Source organism: Trachurus trachurus (assembly GCF_905171665.1).
Source record: "Trachurus trachurus genome assembly, chromosome: 1".
Classification (NCBI taxonomy): Eukaryota; Metazoa; Chordata; class Actinopteri; order Carangiformes; family Carangidae; genus Trachurus; species Trachurus trachurus.
In genome coordinates this window covers 35,409,088-35,422,366 of record NC_139891.1, presented here as the reverse complement: position 1 = coordinate 35,422,366, position 13,279 = coordinate 35,409,088, and the positions used below count along the sequence as shown (strand labels likewise).

At 41.1% G+C, this 13,279-nt stretch overlaps 1 protein-coding gene across 1 annotated transcript; it reads right to left on the bottom strand.

Annotated features, from left to right (window-relative positions):
* Positions 1–810: 810 nt before the first annotated feature.
* On the bottom strand, positions 811–2,487 carry LOC310990077 (E3 ubiquitin-protein ligase TRIM21-like; the record flags this gene model as incomplete). Its single annotated transcript, XM_083977311.1, has 1 exon — positions 811–2,487. The coding sequence occupies one exon, from the start codon at positions 2,485–2,487 to the stop codon at positions 811–813; it is 1,677 nt and encodes a 558-aa protein (XP_083833437.1).
* Positions 2,488–13,279: the final 10,792 nt, after the last annotated feature.

Here is a 13,279-nt window from a genome sequence, read left to right as displayed (position 1 = left end):
TATATATATATATATATATATATATATATATATATATATATATATATATATATATATATATATATATATATATATATATATTGTTACACATTATTCCCAACACTACTTACAAAAAGTGGACTAGCTACTTACAGAAAGAAAAGCATAAAAGTATTGTCACTCATTTTACAAAATGTCATTATTTATGAGATACAAAGTATTTTATTATTATTAGTGTTATTCACTGCAGCTGCTGGATTAGACTTTTTAGTATGTGTTCATACTCAGCATGCGTTCAGTTGATGTATAAGTTGATTAGTGCATGTTATTCATGTGGATATAGATATATAGAAAAAATAATTATTGTTGAAATATTTTTATTTGATATGTTCTGATGTTGTCATTCACTGTATACATTTCATTGTTTTTCTGGCAGCAGAAGATGGAAGAAGTGATCAGATGATGGGAGAAGAGAAGAGAAGAGAAGAGAAGAGAAGAGAAGAGAAGAGAAGAGAAGAGAAGAGAGCAGCAGAGACAGAGTTCCACTACGACACATTATTTACATTATTGATGATTAAATTTGAAATTAAACAACTGAAGTACATGTTGCAGTATTTGGCTGTAGACAAGGTCAAGAAAGCGTAAAGTCAGAGTTCTTTTTTCCAGTTAGGATTCTCTCAAACTTCCCTACAAGGGTCTGGGCCCCCGATGTTCCCAGGTCTAGGAAACGCACCTGGCAGTCACCACAGCAGAAACCTTTTTTTTTTTTTTTTTTTTTTACATTGTTCAGTATTGAAATTAAATATTTACATTAGTCCCCTGAATTAAAAATCATTCTCCTGCAAAGAACTTGGTTTTGATCTGCACAGTTTGATTGACAGGACAGATGATCAGAGGGGCAGAGTTTTTACCTCCATGATTAAGATAAGGACTGAAGAATGGGTGTAGTTTGTCAGTGAAGCAGCAGCCAGTGAAGGAGTAGATGAGAGCTGCAGAATCTACATCATAAAAGGAGACCAGACCCTCCTCATAATCCATAAACACCCCCACCTTCTTAGGACCAGATCTCAGACTGAGAGGGACTGAGGGGCCAGCAAGAGCTTTGTACTCATTTCCATTTCTCAACCATATCGTCCAGTAACCATCCTCAGGACTCAGTCTGATTTCTCCCTTCCTGTTGATTGCCTCTCTGGCCACTCCCACATCCCAGTCAGTTTTTTCTTTAACCTGAACCTCAAAGTAAAATCTGCCTGAAGAGAATCTCTGTTTTCCTAAAACACCGGCACATGTATCAAATCTCTCTGGGTTGTCTGGGAGTTTCTTCTTCACATCACCACAGTGAACTTGTTTTCCATCATCAGACAGGATGAGCCAGGGACTTGCTGTATCAGGATCCAGAGTCACATCCACTGCAAACTGCTGGACCCTCTTCATCTCAGCCTTCATCTTCATCTTCTCCATCTGTCCACGGAGCGTCTCCTCCAGCTGAGACACAGCTCTCACCACAGTCCCCTCATATGATGGTGGACGGACTCTGACCTGTGTCCAGTCCTTGGTGGGTGGAGCAGCTTTCAGGGATGGGAAGCTTTGGAGGAGGTGGAGGTGGTCTTCAGAGAGTGAGAGCTGCTCCACCTCAGTGCTTCTCTTCTCCAGCTCAGAGATTTCCTGTTCCAGCTCTGTGATGAAGTCTTCAGCCTGTTTCTCTGAGCTTTTCTGTTGCTCTTCGATCTCCTCGATGAGCTGCTTCAGGCCTCTGTCAACAGACTCCTTCAGAGCAGTGAAGACCTCAACACCTTCTGCTTTCTCTCTGTCTGCAGCAGCTTTACTGATCTTCACTGACTGTTTCATCTCCTCAATCTTCAGTCGTCTCTTCTGGATCATCTGCTGAGTTTCAGCCTCTGTCTTCTGCAGCTCTGCCTTCTTTCCTTCATATTCTTCTCTCAGAGGAACAAACTCATGAGTCTTGTGGTCTAAAACAGAGCAGAGCACACAGACACATGTCTGGTCGGTCTGACAGAACAGCTCCAGAGGTTTATCGTGCTTCCTACACATCCTGTCCTCCAGGTTCTCCACAGGCTCCATCAGCTGATGTCTCCTCAGACCTGACAGTGTCAGATGAGGCTCCAGATGAGTCTCACAGTAGGAGGTCAGACACACCAGGCAGGACTTCAGGGCCTTCAGTTTGGTTCCAGTGCAGACGTCACAGGGAACTTCTCCTGGTTTGGAAACGTGTTGCTCTGAGCTGCTGCTGCTGGTTTTCTGTTGAGCTTCACGTCTGAACTGAGCAAACATCTCGGAGAACAGAGTGTTGATCTTCATCTGAGGTCTTGTGTAGAAAACCTCTTTACACATTGGACACTGACACCTGTCACTAACGTCCCAGTGCTGAGTGATGCAGCTCTGACAGAAGTTGTGTCCACATGGTGTAGTGACTGGATCAGTGAAGACATCCAGACAGATGGAGCACAGGAACTGATCTTCGGACCTCAGGTTGCTGGCAGCAGACATGTCTACACACTGGGGACAAATATCAATGTGAGAATAAATGGCTAATAAAAAATACATACCAAAAACCTAATTAATCATTTTGTGGTTTTGACCAAAGAGACAAAAAACGAAACAAAAGAAAAACAGGTGTGTACTGTGGGCATCTACTTCTTCATCAGTGCTGTAAAGGGTAATTGCCGTCTTTTTTCAATCTGGACCTTATTTTCAGCATAAAACACGATAATGTACTCACCCAGATAACTTTGGTGTCATTAAGTCGTTGTGATGAAATTAGCTCCAGCCGAGAGCCGCGTATATCTGTATAATGGAGTCTACAGGGCAGCAGAATGCAGCCTCTAAATAACACATTATCTGGCGCAAAACTCGTTCATTACACCTATATTTAGTTATGATAGGCTAATGCTATTCCCCTCTGAGTCCGGGGTTAGCTGTTATCAACATCCGGGGTCTGTAGGTTGACCTACTGACCTCTGACCTGGATGATGTCATCTCGGCTTGTTGCTACCGCTAATGCTACGGTTCGTTTCTGCGTGTTTCCGTCTTGTCAGAACAAAATGAGCAGCTGGATGAAGTTCAGCTTCCACAGGCTTCCTCTCCTCAACCTGGACTCACTAAAGCTCCGGCTAGTTGAGATAAGAATGGACCCGAATGCCGAAGTGGAATTATTATTATCAGAATGAGCCGCATGGCGCTCAGAGATGACATCATCCAGGTCAGAGGTCAGTAGGTCAACCTACAGACCCCGGATGTTGATAACAGCTAATCCCGGACTCAGAGGGGAATAGCACTAGCCTATCAGAACTAAATATTGGTGAAATGAAGGAGTTTCTCTGCAGATAATGTGTTATTTAGAGGCTGCATTCTGCTGCCCTGTAGACTCCATTATACGGATATACGCAGCTCTCGGCTGGAGCTCATTTCATCAAAACGACTTAATGACACCAAAGTTACCTGGGTGAGGAAATGATCGTATTTTATGCTAGAAATAAAGTCCAGATTGTAAAAATTGCAATTACCCTTTAAATGACTCCACTGGACTTTGAGGTCAGATAACAGAAGTAATAAAAATCAATCATTTTCAAAGTACACATTTCAAATGTCCTCACCTTTATACCTTATAGCTCCATTTCTAAATACTGAATTGCTGTAAACAAATATGGATCCATAGTGTTTGATAATCTCAGTCCAGAGTGACTAGAAATCAAGAACTTTCACTGCATCAATTTGGACATTTTCAAAAATAAATCCCACATTTAAAGAACAACCTCTGAACAGACTGAGCGTGGCTGTAGGTCTGGTTGTAGTTATATACGTTATCCCGAATGCAAATGTAGCTACAAAATGAGGAAACGTCTTGTTGCTTTTTGACTAAATCACAAACCAACAGAAGTCGACTCACTTCTCTTAGTTGAATCACAGTAAATATTCTCAGCTCTACTCACCAGTATCAGAGCAAAATCCTGTTGAACTTTATTTTATTTGTCTTGGGACAGAAACACAGAGATCTGTCTCGGTTGTTGCTCTGAAACTATTTTACTTTCGATTCAGAACCCGTTTAAGTTTCTGTTGTTGCTCCACCCATCTGACTCACTGGTCTCTGGTGTGTGATGTCATACTGACCTCTACTGGACTCAGGGAGGAATCACATCTGACTGACACAAACCTCAAGGAAGGAGGTGACTCCACTTTCAAAATAAAAGACAAAGTACAATACAAGGGACTGGAGCTATGACAAGAATCCTAATCATGATCACGTTCAAGGCCGTAGCTACCATTGAGGACACCGAGGTCATGACCTCGGTATTTTTTTCGGCCTAATGAATGAAAAAAAAAAAAAAAAAAAGTGCAAAGTATTAGGGAGGACAGATGGAAGGTGACTGAGTGACTCCTCTCTTGTCCAAACAATTCCGGTAGGCCTATAATGCTCTTGTTTATTGACGCCCTCACGTACGCTGGTGTTTGTTTACTGGTCGCGGGAAAAAAGGAGATTTATTCAGAAAAAGCGAGTGATACAGCGCGTCGCGGAGCCTGTGTGCATGGAGGAGAAGGCTACTGAGTGAGTTGGCTCTAGATAAACTGCTCTTTCCAACCAGTTGTTACACTGTAAAAGTTTCGTACATACGTGCACTTGAAGCGCTGTATTATTTCGGGACGGAACCTCATGTATGAGGAGAAAACAGCTGTTTAATAGGGTCAATTCAGCGCCGTTTACTGTCTGTGTCCTGCACTATGCACTAGTTGAGCTAAGTGGGGGAGAGCAGAGACCTCTTTCCTGCAGATACTATACTGAGGGGGCATCTGCACTGTCCATTCTTCCATCAACTTTATGTGAAAAGCACAGTGACATGATAAATTTTATGTTGACAGACAGGGGCGTCACTAAATTTTAAGGACAGGGGGGGCTTAGCCCCCAGGAGATGCACAAGATGTGAGCATATGTGGTGCAGGAGCACAACATTTCACAAACAAAGACTGTGAAATTGTTTCTAAAAAATTTTGGACAGATTTTACAAAGAGCATACGGTGTAAAGTTTAGGCAACCATTAGTTTTATTTCAGTCTTTTTTATTTATTTATTTATTTAAAGAAAGCTAAGACCTGTGAGATTACTACAGACATGTCTGGAGTAGGCTACAGTAGAAAATGTAAATTTTTCATCTCTGCCTAGTAAGAATACTAACAAAAATCACATTAGAGTAGAATCTACCTTTGAATCATGGGATATCAGGCAAATGAATAAGTAATGTGTAGGCTAACTGTGTAAAAGTAGATGCTAAAAAAATGAACCTGAGCAATTTTGCAGCTGTTTTATTATCAGAGATACGTATGTCCAGGTGGAATTTGACCTTTGGAAAACTAATTAGGCTATATTTCACTAATAGCCTGTGTCATAATATTCACTCCATCCAAATACAACTGTTTTTGGCTCATATTGATTTCACCTAGACCTCTTCATATTTTCCCATTCAAAGAAGACCATACAACCGAAATTAAGTTTGACACCAATATTTTACTAATAAAAAATATGCATAGAAATGTGAAATACTACATAGCTAAACAACGTGAATAACCAATTATAACACAAACCAAAATTTGCTGCAACAAGGAGCAGTCAGATGTATGTTTGTGGTAACTATAAGGAAAAGCAAACAAACTTCCTGGGCCTGTTTCAAAGTGAGGAACACAGCTGACGCTCCAGAAGGAAGTCACCCCAAAAATAGTAGGCTATAGCTATGGTAAAAAAAAGAGTGCACACTTCACCCTAGAAACCTGTTAATCTTTATGTTAACAACCAGGACCATCACATTGCATTTCAGACTTTTTTTTTTCGAGCTGGAATTAAACTTTATAATATAATATTTTTGCTACTCTGTGGCTGCTACGAATGTGAGGAGCTAGTCTACTGTTTGTAATAGATGGTGTGTTCTCATCAGAATTCAGTGAAGTTGGGTCTTCTCTGGATGATCACTAGTGATGATAATATCATAAAAAATGGCATTAATCTAATATGATGTGTGTAGTTTTTATCTGTCAAAGTGCACCAGATTGAAGCCTTTTAATATAAAATTGCCCCAAATTTCTGACGCCACCCCCCCGCGCACCACGACTATGACCTCGGTATTTCAAAAATCCTGGCTACGGCCCTGATCACGTTTGGTCAATATCGATCTGGGGCGCTTCCAGCCACTAAGCTCTAATGGGCCACAACTCAGTCTGAACTGACTTTACTTAGTATTTAAGCATTAAAATATATAGTTTATAGTCTATGACATTTAAACTGGGACTGATGCTCCAGAAAAAGGTCTGGTGACGCCCCTGATATCAATAACATTCATTCATTCATTCATTCATTCATTCATTCATTCATTCATTCATTCATTCATTCATATCTTTATCACAGACTCATGGTCCATTTGACAGAAGTTACAATACAAGACATCCAAGAGGTGGAGAATGAAATGCATTTTGTGTTCTACTGTCCTTTCTGTGACTTTATAAGACAAAAACTGTTTAGTAAGGTAGATCCAAATAACAAATTTGTGTGGTTAGACGATGCTGAGAAGTTAAAACATCTTTTTCAGTTGCATTTTCTTTATTTCTTGAATAGGCCTGGGCAATTAGACAAAGAGCGATTTATAGTTGAGTACTGAAAGTAATCTTACATTGTTTATTTATGTGTCACACCTGTGTGGCAGCAGGTAACACCAACAGGAAGGACTGTCTAGTCTTTTTTTTTGTATTTGTTATTAAATGTGTGGTGGTGGCATGACACGAAAATAAAAAATTCATTCATTCATTCATTCATTCATTCATTCATACAAGGCAAAAAAGACACAGATTACTAAAATAACACTTTAAAAAGTAGCTAGAAATAATTTCAAAACAAATTAAACTACAGGTTTTTTATGCCAGTGCTCCCTGAGAATTGATGTGTAGCTGTTATGCTGTTCTTTTTAAATAGTTTATTAATGAACAACATATTTGGTCTGTTTATAAAAACTTTTTTTTTAAAGTGTTATGGTGCCTTCATGTGCAGTGCTATGGTAATTATGGTAAATACCAAAAGGCGACGTGAAAAGTGCACATGAAAACCCTCTCATGTGATATTTTCCACTGGGCAACTCGTAGAATTTTTTGATGCCAGAGCTGCCAAGATGAGAATAACCTTTGACCTTTTCAACATGGCGGCGAGCAACGCAAGATTCGTTAGCTGGATAAACTGTCTTCGTAACAAAAAGACACACCAAAAAACATCCAAATACCTCCATGCTGCTCGTATGTAATGTCCATCTCTTGTCTGTTTAGTGTCGGAATGAAAAACACCCGATTATTTAAATTACATGACTTTTACTTTTTAAATGTATATAATTCAAAGGCAAGTCATTTATATGTCTTTATTTCAGTCTGAAGGTCCATAGGAAAGACAAACACAACACATCAGACACACCACACGTACAATAAAAGAGAATAAAGCCGAAAATAAATGAATAAAACTTGCATAGTTGATATGAAAAATTGGAAATAGCTACTATAAAGTTAAAAAGAGACAACTGTACCAGTGTCTTTATTCGTTTGTGCTTTACACAGCGTCATAACAACATGTTTGTAAAAACAGTTTACAACTCGGAATAATGTGGAAACATGGAGATGGGAAACAAAAGCTGATGAAAGCAGCTTTAACAGGAGTAAAAAATATAAAATAAATGTTTATTTTAACTCCAGAGTGAAGGAGACGCACAGCTGTTAACACTGCGTCATCATATGCTTAGTGCCAGTGAAGGCGATACAGACCCCCTCAGGCCATGACAGAGGTGTCATTCAACCTGTTGTAAGTCGATGTACCATCACAAAAGTTATGAAAATATTATATGAAGGTTGAAAAGTTCCTTAGTGTTGGTTTAAAGTTAGAAAAAATACACACATAAAGGGTCCTCCCAATCTTTTCTCAAGATATGGAGGCACTTTCTTGAGTATTATGACTCCTAACAAGAACCCCTTGATAATTGAATTGAATTGAAAGTCTTTATTGTCCACTGCCGTGGAAATTCATCTTTGGCCTCATACAAGATAAAAGAGACATAATAGTCATTCACAATAAGATACACAAAAACACACAAGACACAGGACACACAAGAGCTTCCCGCACCTTTCCCGTCTGTTAAGGAGCATAAAAAGATCCAGGTGAGTAAATAAATAAAGAGTAAAATAAGTAGTGAATAATGAAAAATAAATAAATAAATAAATAAACAGCTCTCAATATCAAAGTCACCTGATCCTGGTTGATTCATTAATTTGGTTTAATTTGGTTTAGCAAGACAATTGATGTAGGTACAAAGGATTTCTTGAAAATGTTTCTTGTTGATACAGGGACCCTGAATCTCCTTCCTGATGGGAGTCTTTCAAATGCATGATTTAGAGGATGTAAAGGATCCTGGGCTATCTGTGAGGCTTTCCTCCTAGTCTGAGTCGTGTAAATTTCCCCTAGCTGCCTCTGGGGGTTCAGTATAATTTTGCTAGCTGTGTTTATAATTGTTGTAAGTTTACTTTTGCTTTTGGCCCCCAGATTCCCATACCAACATGTGATGTTGTATGAGATGATGCTTTCCAGCAGACTGGTGTAGACCGTCTTCAGCACTCTCCTACTGACCTCAAAGCTGTTAAGTCCAAGGGGGTGGATCTGACTACACGCAGGCGTAGCTCACAGTCGGCCATATGAGGACGGGCAACTTGCTCTGACTCTGGCTGCAGTTACAGTGCAGTAGATAGGTGATCCACTCATCTTCACTAAAAAAACGATTCATAACTCTGTGAAAAATAAATCAGTATGTAGCTATTACTTTAACTATTTGCATAATGTCACTATAATGTTACTTTTACAAAAAGAAATACATTATTAAAATGCTCCGTGATTCTAAATATGCTGCATCATAACTGCATAAACGTTCATAAAAATCAAACCGTTTTGAAATCGGACAAAAACTGAGCAAGTTATGGTTATTATAGCAGAACATGCAGCAGAGGCTCAATGCTCTGAGGGAGAGAGTTGCCCGTCCCAAGATGGCCGCCGTACTGGCTACGCTTTGTCATTGGGAAACAGCTGCGGGTGAGTCATCTAGTTCTTATATATATCTATGGTTAAGTCTCCTTAAGAGAAACAGTCTCTGGGTTGCTTTCTTAAAAATGTGGTCAGTGTGTTCAAAAAATTCTAATTTCTATCTAGGATGATACCAAGATATTTAAAACTACTGACTATCTCAACATCTTGGCCTCCTATTTTAACTGGCTGACATGTAGGTTGTCCAGCCCTGGCCCTCACAACAAGTTCTTTGGTCTTAGTAGAATTTAGGAGGAGGGCGCTCTCCTCACACCAGGCCACAAGGCGGTGTATATGATCAAAATAGGCCTAATGAGTAGGGTGGAACTCGTACACATACCCCTGCAGTATTGCATTGGTAGACATTCACTAATTTCTCATGTCCTCACATTTATACCTTATACCTAGTAGTAGTAAGCTTGATTAGACTCCAGGTCCATTAAAAGGAAACAAACAACACACATACAGTTTACACAACCATACACAATCATATCAGTGTTTCCACAGAGCTGATGACATTAGCATTATGACTGCATTATGTGAACCATTCAGTCAGCAGATACATTTGTACATAAGTTTTCTCAAAAGAGCATGAAACAAATTTATTTGTAGATAACAAAACAAATCACCAGCACTGCACAATCGAGGTTTTCCTTGCAAAATTTGCAAACAATCATTATAGGCAACTTGAACATGCATTTTTAAACGTAATCCACAATGGGGCAGTAGAGGGGTACAGTATAGTGATACTGCCACACAGGAAGTGAACAACAGGATGACATTCAGAATGAGAAAATTGATGACAATCAATCAAAGTGTGAGTAAGACAGCTCTGATACTGAGTAAATGTTCTTGTGAACCTGATGTTGTCTGGAACAATATGCTCCTGGTAGGGTCTCGGTCTCAGGCTAGGGGATAGACAAAGAATGGTTCAAAAAGAACCCATGATAGAATCTAGACAGAGAGGTCATCCTGCCCGGAGGAAGCCCCGGGCCCCACCACTCATACAGGCCCGGCTCTAGCCATTTTGGTGCCCTAGGCGAGATTACTCCCAGGCGCCGCACCCCCCCCCCCCACAAAAAAAAAAAAAAAATTTCATTGAGTAAATCCTGGGTGAGGACATGAAAAAATTGGTCTCTCTACAGTCATGAGAAGAAACTGTTGTGGTGCTTGAAATGGGTATACGAAAGTCTTAGCTTCACAAAAGCAGTGGAATATAGGCTACTGTATAAAGACTAATAGATAAGTGTGGAAAACAAGTTAAAATGAAATTTTGTGAAATTGCTTTTTGAGCATAAATGTTATCTGTCATTCTATTTTCACCAAATGTCTCAAATGTAAAATAAAGAAGCTAAATATTGACTTCACATTACATTTCAAACTTCATGAGATGTGTGTAGCCCTAAATAAGAAATTAGCTTTTTTTTCTCCAAACAAAATATCAACTAAACAGACAAAAAACACAAAATTTACAATATTTAACCTATATAATGTACCCTATATGTGTTGTCACTGTGGTGCTGTTTGACATGTTAAAAAAAATGGTTTGAGAGCTCAGCAGGTCTGTATACAGAGCTGGAGCTGTGGCCCTGCTGTCTAAGCAGGCTGAAGTCTCAACTCTCTCTTCTTTTTTTTCAATATCTTTCTCATCTAATGAGTCAAAACTTTCAGCCTCTGAAGCACCTTCATCCTCCTCACTGCTTCTCTCTCTCTCCTAACGATTCTGCGGGTTCGAAGCGTTTCACAGCTGTTCTTTTGATTGACAGGTCGTCAAGGGCGGCGTAAAATGACAGAAATATAAACAAAAACATATCGAGACGGTCGCGCAAACGAGCCGGCATTTTGCGCCGACTTTGAGGATTAATGCAACCAAGTATCCACACATCTAATTAAAAATGTGGCGTTTCTAACAAGAAAACGGCTCGAATGCATTCCCACTGCAGACAGGTACGTCTGGTGTGTGTGTGTGTGTGTGTGTGTGTGTGTGTGTGTGTGTGTGTGTGTGTGTGTGTGTGTGTGGGCGTGCGCGGTGGTGTGTGTGTGTGACTGCGGGGAGAGCGGAGGGCACGTACCAATGGGCATGTGGGGAGAGGGGGGGGGCGACTTAGTAAGTAATGTTGTAACATATTATATTTTTTACTTTTTAATAGGCTTTGCATTTAAATTAACCTGGGATTATTTTTTGTATTAAGAAATAATACCAACTAGTTATAGTGAAAGTTACACTTTTTTTTCCTTTCCCATTTGTGGCGCTGGCGCCCCCTGGATGGACGGCGCCCTTAGCATTTGCCTATACGGCCTATGCCACGGGCCGGCCCTGCACTCATAGGAGGAACTACTGGGGTCGGGTACACTAAAAGATGGGTGGCAGTGACGTACTGGTTATGGTTTGTCCATGATAAACACCATGTTCGAACATAAGGATGCTCATAAGCGTACATGGTACCAGAGTACTCTAGGACGAAAGTCAATGGTTAATTTTGTAATGGTATCATCTGACCTGAGGCCACATGCTCTGGACACTCCTTTGGTGAATAAAGGAGCTGAGTTGTCAATTGATTGATAACTGGTGATGATCTGGTTCAGGTGGAGGGGGGATCCTCTAGACAGACCTGGTAAACTGAACATCTGGAGGAGGCCTCTACCCAAGAGAACTTCAACTCCTATCTCCAACAGAGCTTCTCTGTCATCCCTGTGGAGGCAGGGAACTCCGAATCAGAGTGGTCGATGTTCAAAACCAAAGTAGCTGCAGCTGTGAGCTGCAGTGTTAGGGCCATAGGTACCTCAAGGAGTGGTAACTATCGAACATTGTGGCCAACACCGGTGGTCAGGGAAGCCATCTAACTGAAGAAGGAGATGGATGAAGATGGACTTGTTGTCCCAGGAGACTCTGGAGGCAGTTGCAGGGTACTGACTGGCCTGAGGATTGGTAGACTCAGCCATGAGGGAGGCAAAGCAGTTGATGTAGGAGGAGTTCAGAGAAACCATGGAGAAGAACTTTTGGAAGGCAACAAGGTGCTTATGGAAAACCATCCAGCATCTCAAGAGAGGGAAATGGGGGACAATCCAAGCTGGAACCATGCTGAATGCGACTGAGGAGGTCACTTTGAGAAACTCCTCAACCCAACTGGTCCATCAAATCCACCCTGTGAACAGAGGCAGAGCTGGGGGACAAATTGGGATCAATATTAATTGCATAAGGAGTATATGTGTTGTGCACACAAGCGCATGTGATTGGGTTTCAGCCATAGGTTAAGGTGGCTTTGTGTGTGATAGTGAGACTGAAAGCCCTGCCAGTGAGACTGTGATATCACTTGCCAAATATGGTATAGCAAAAAACAGAAAACTGCACCAGATGATTTTGAATACACTAACCATTACCTGTGTACTTTTTCTCAATTTTTCATCCTCATATCTGTCCTTGGTAAAGGTGTGTTTGGCTCTGTGGAAAGTTGAAGTCCTCTATCTGAACGGGACCTCTCCGAACAATATCGATCCCTTGGTCACTGGTAGTAGTTGTGGGACTATCATTATGTGGTTCATGTTCTTCAAAGGATCTTGTTTGGACATCATCCTGATGGCATCATCAGGCTGTGACCTACAGCACTCACTGGACTGATTTGCACCCTTTTGGGAAGCGGATAGGATGAGGATCAGCACCTCAGAGTCTGAGGCCATGGTTCTCAGCAGCAAACAGGTGGACTGCCTACTCTGGTAGGGAATGAGTTTTTGCCCCAAGTGCAGGAGTTCAAGTATCTTGGAGCTTTGTTCACGAGTGAGGGAACACTAGAGCGTGAGACTGGCCGGAGAATCAGCGCGGCAAGAGTGGTATTGCCACAAACAAAGAGCTGAGCCAAAAGGCAAAGCTCTTGATCTACTGGTCTTCCTACCCTTACCTATGATTATAAGCAATGGGTCATGACCCAAAGAACGAGGTCATGGAAATCGGCCAAAATGGGTTTTCCTCAGAAGGATGGGTGGGGTCTGCCGTAGAGATAAGGTGAGAAGTTCAGTCATCTATGAGACACTGAGAGTAGACCCAATGGAACCAGTTGAGGTGGTTTGGGCATCTGGTGAGGATGGCCCTGGCATATCCAGCTGGGAGGAGGCCACGGGGCAGACTAAGGAGTTTATATCCCCAGCCTGGTCTGGGAATGCCTCAGGATCCCCCAGTCAGAGCCAGTCAATATCTCCGGGG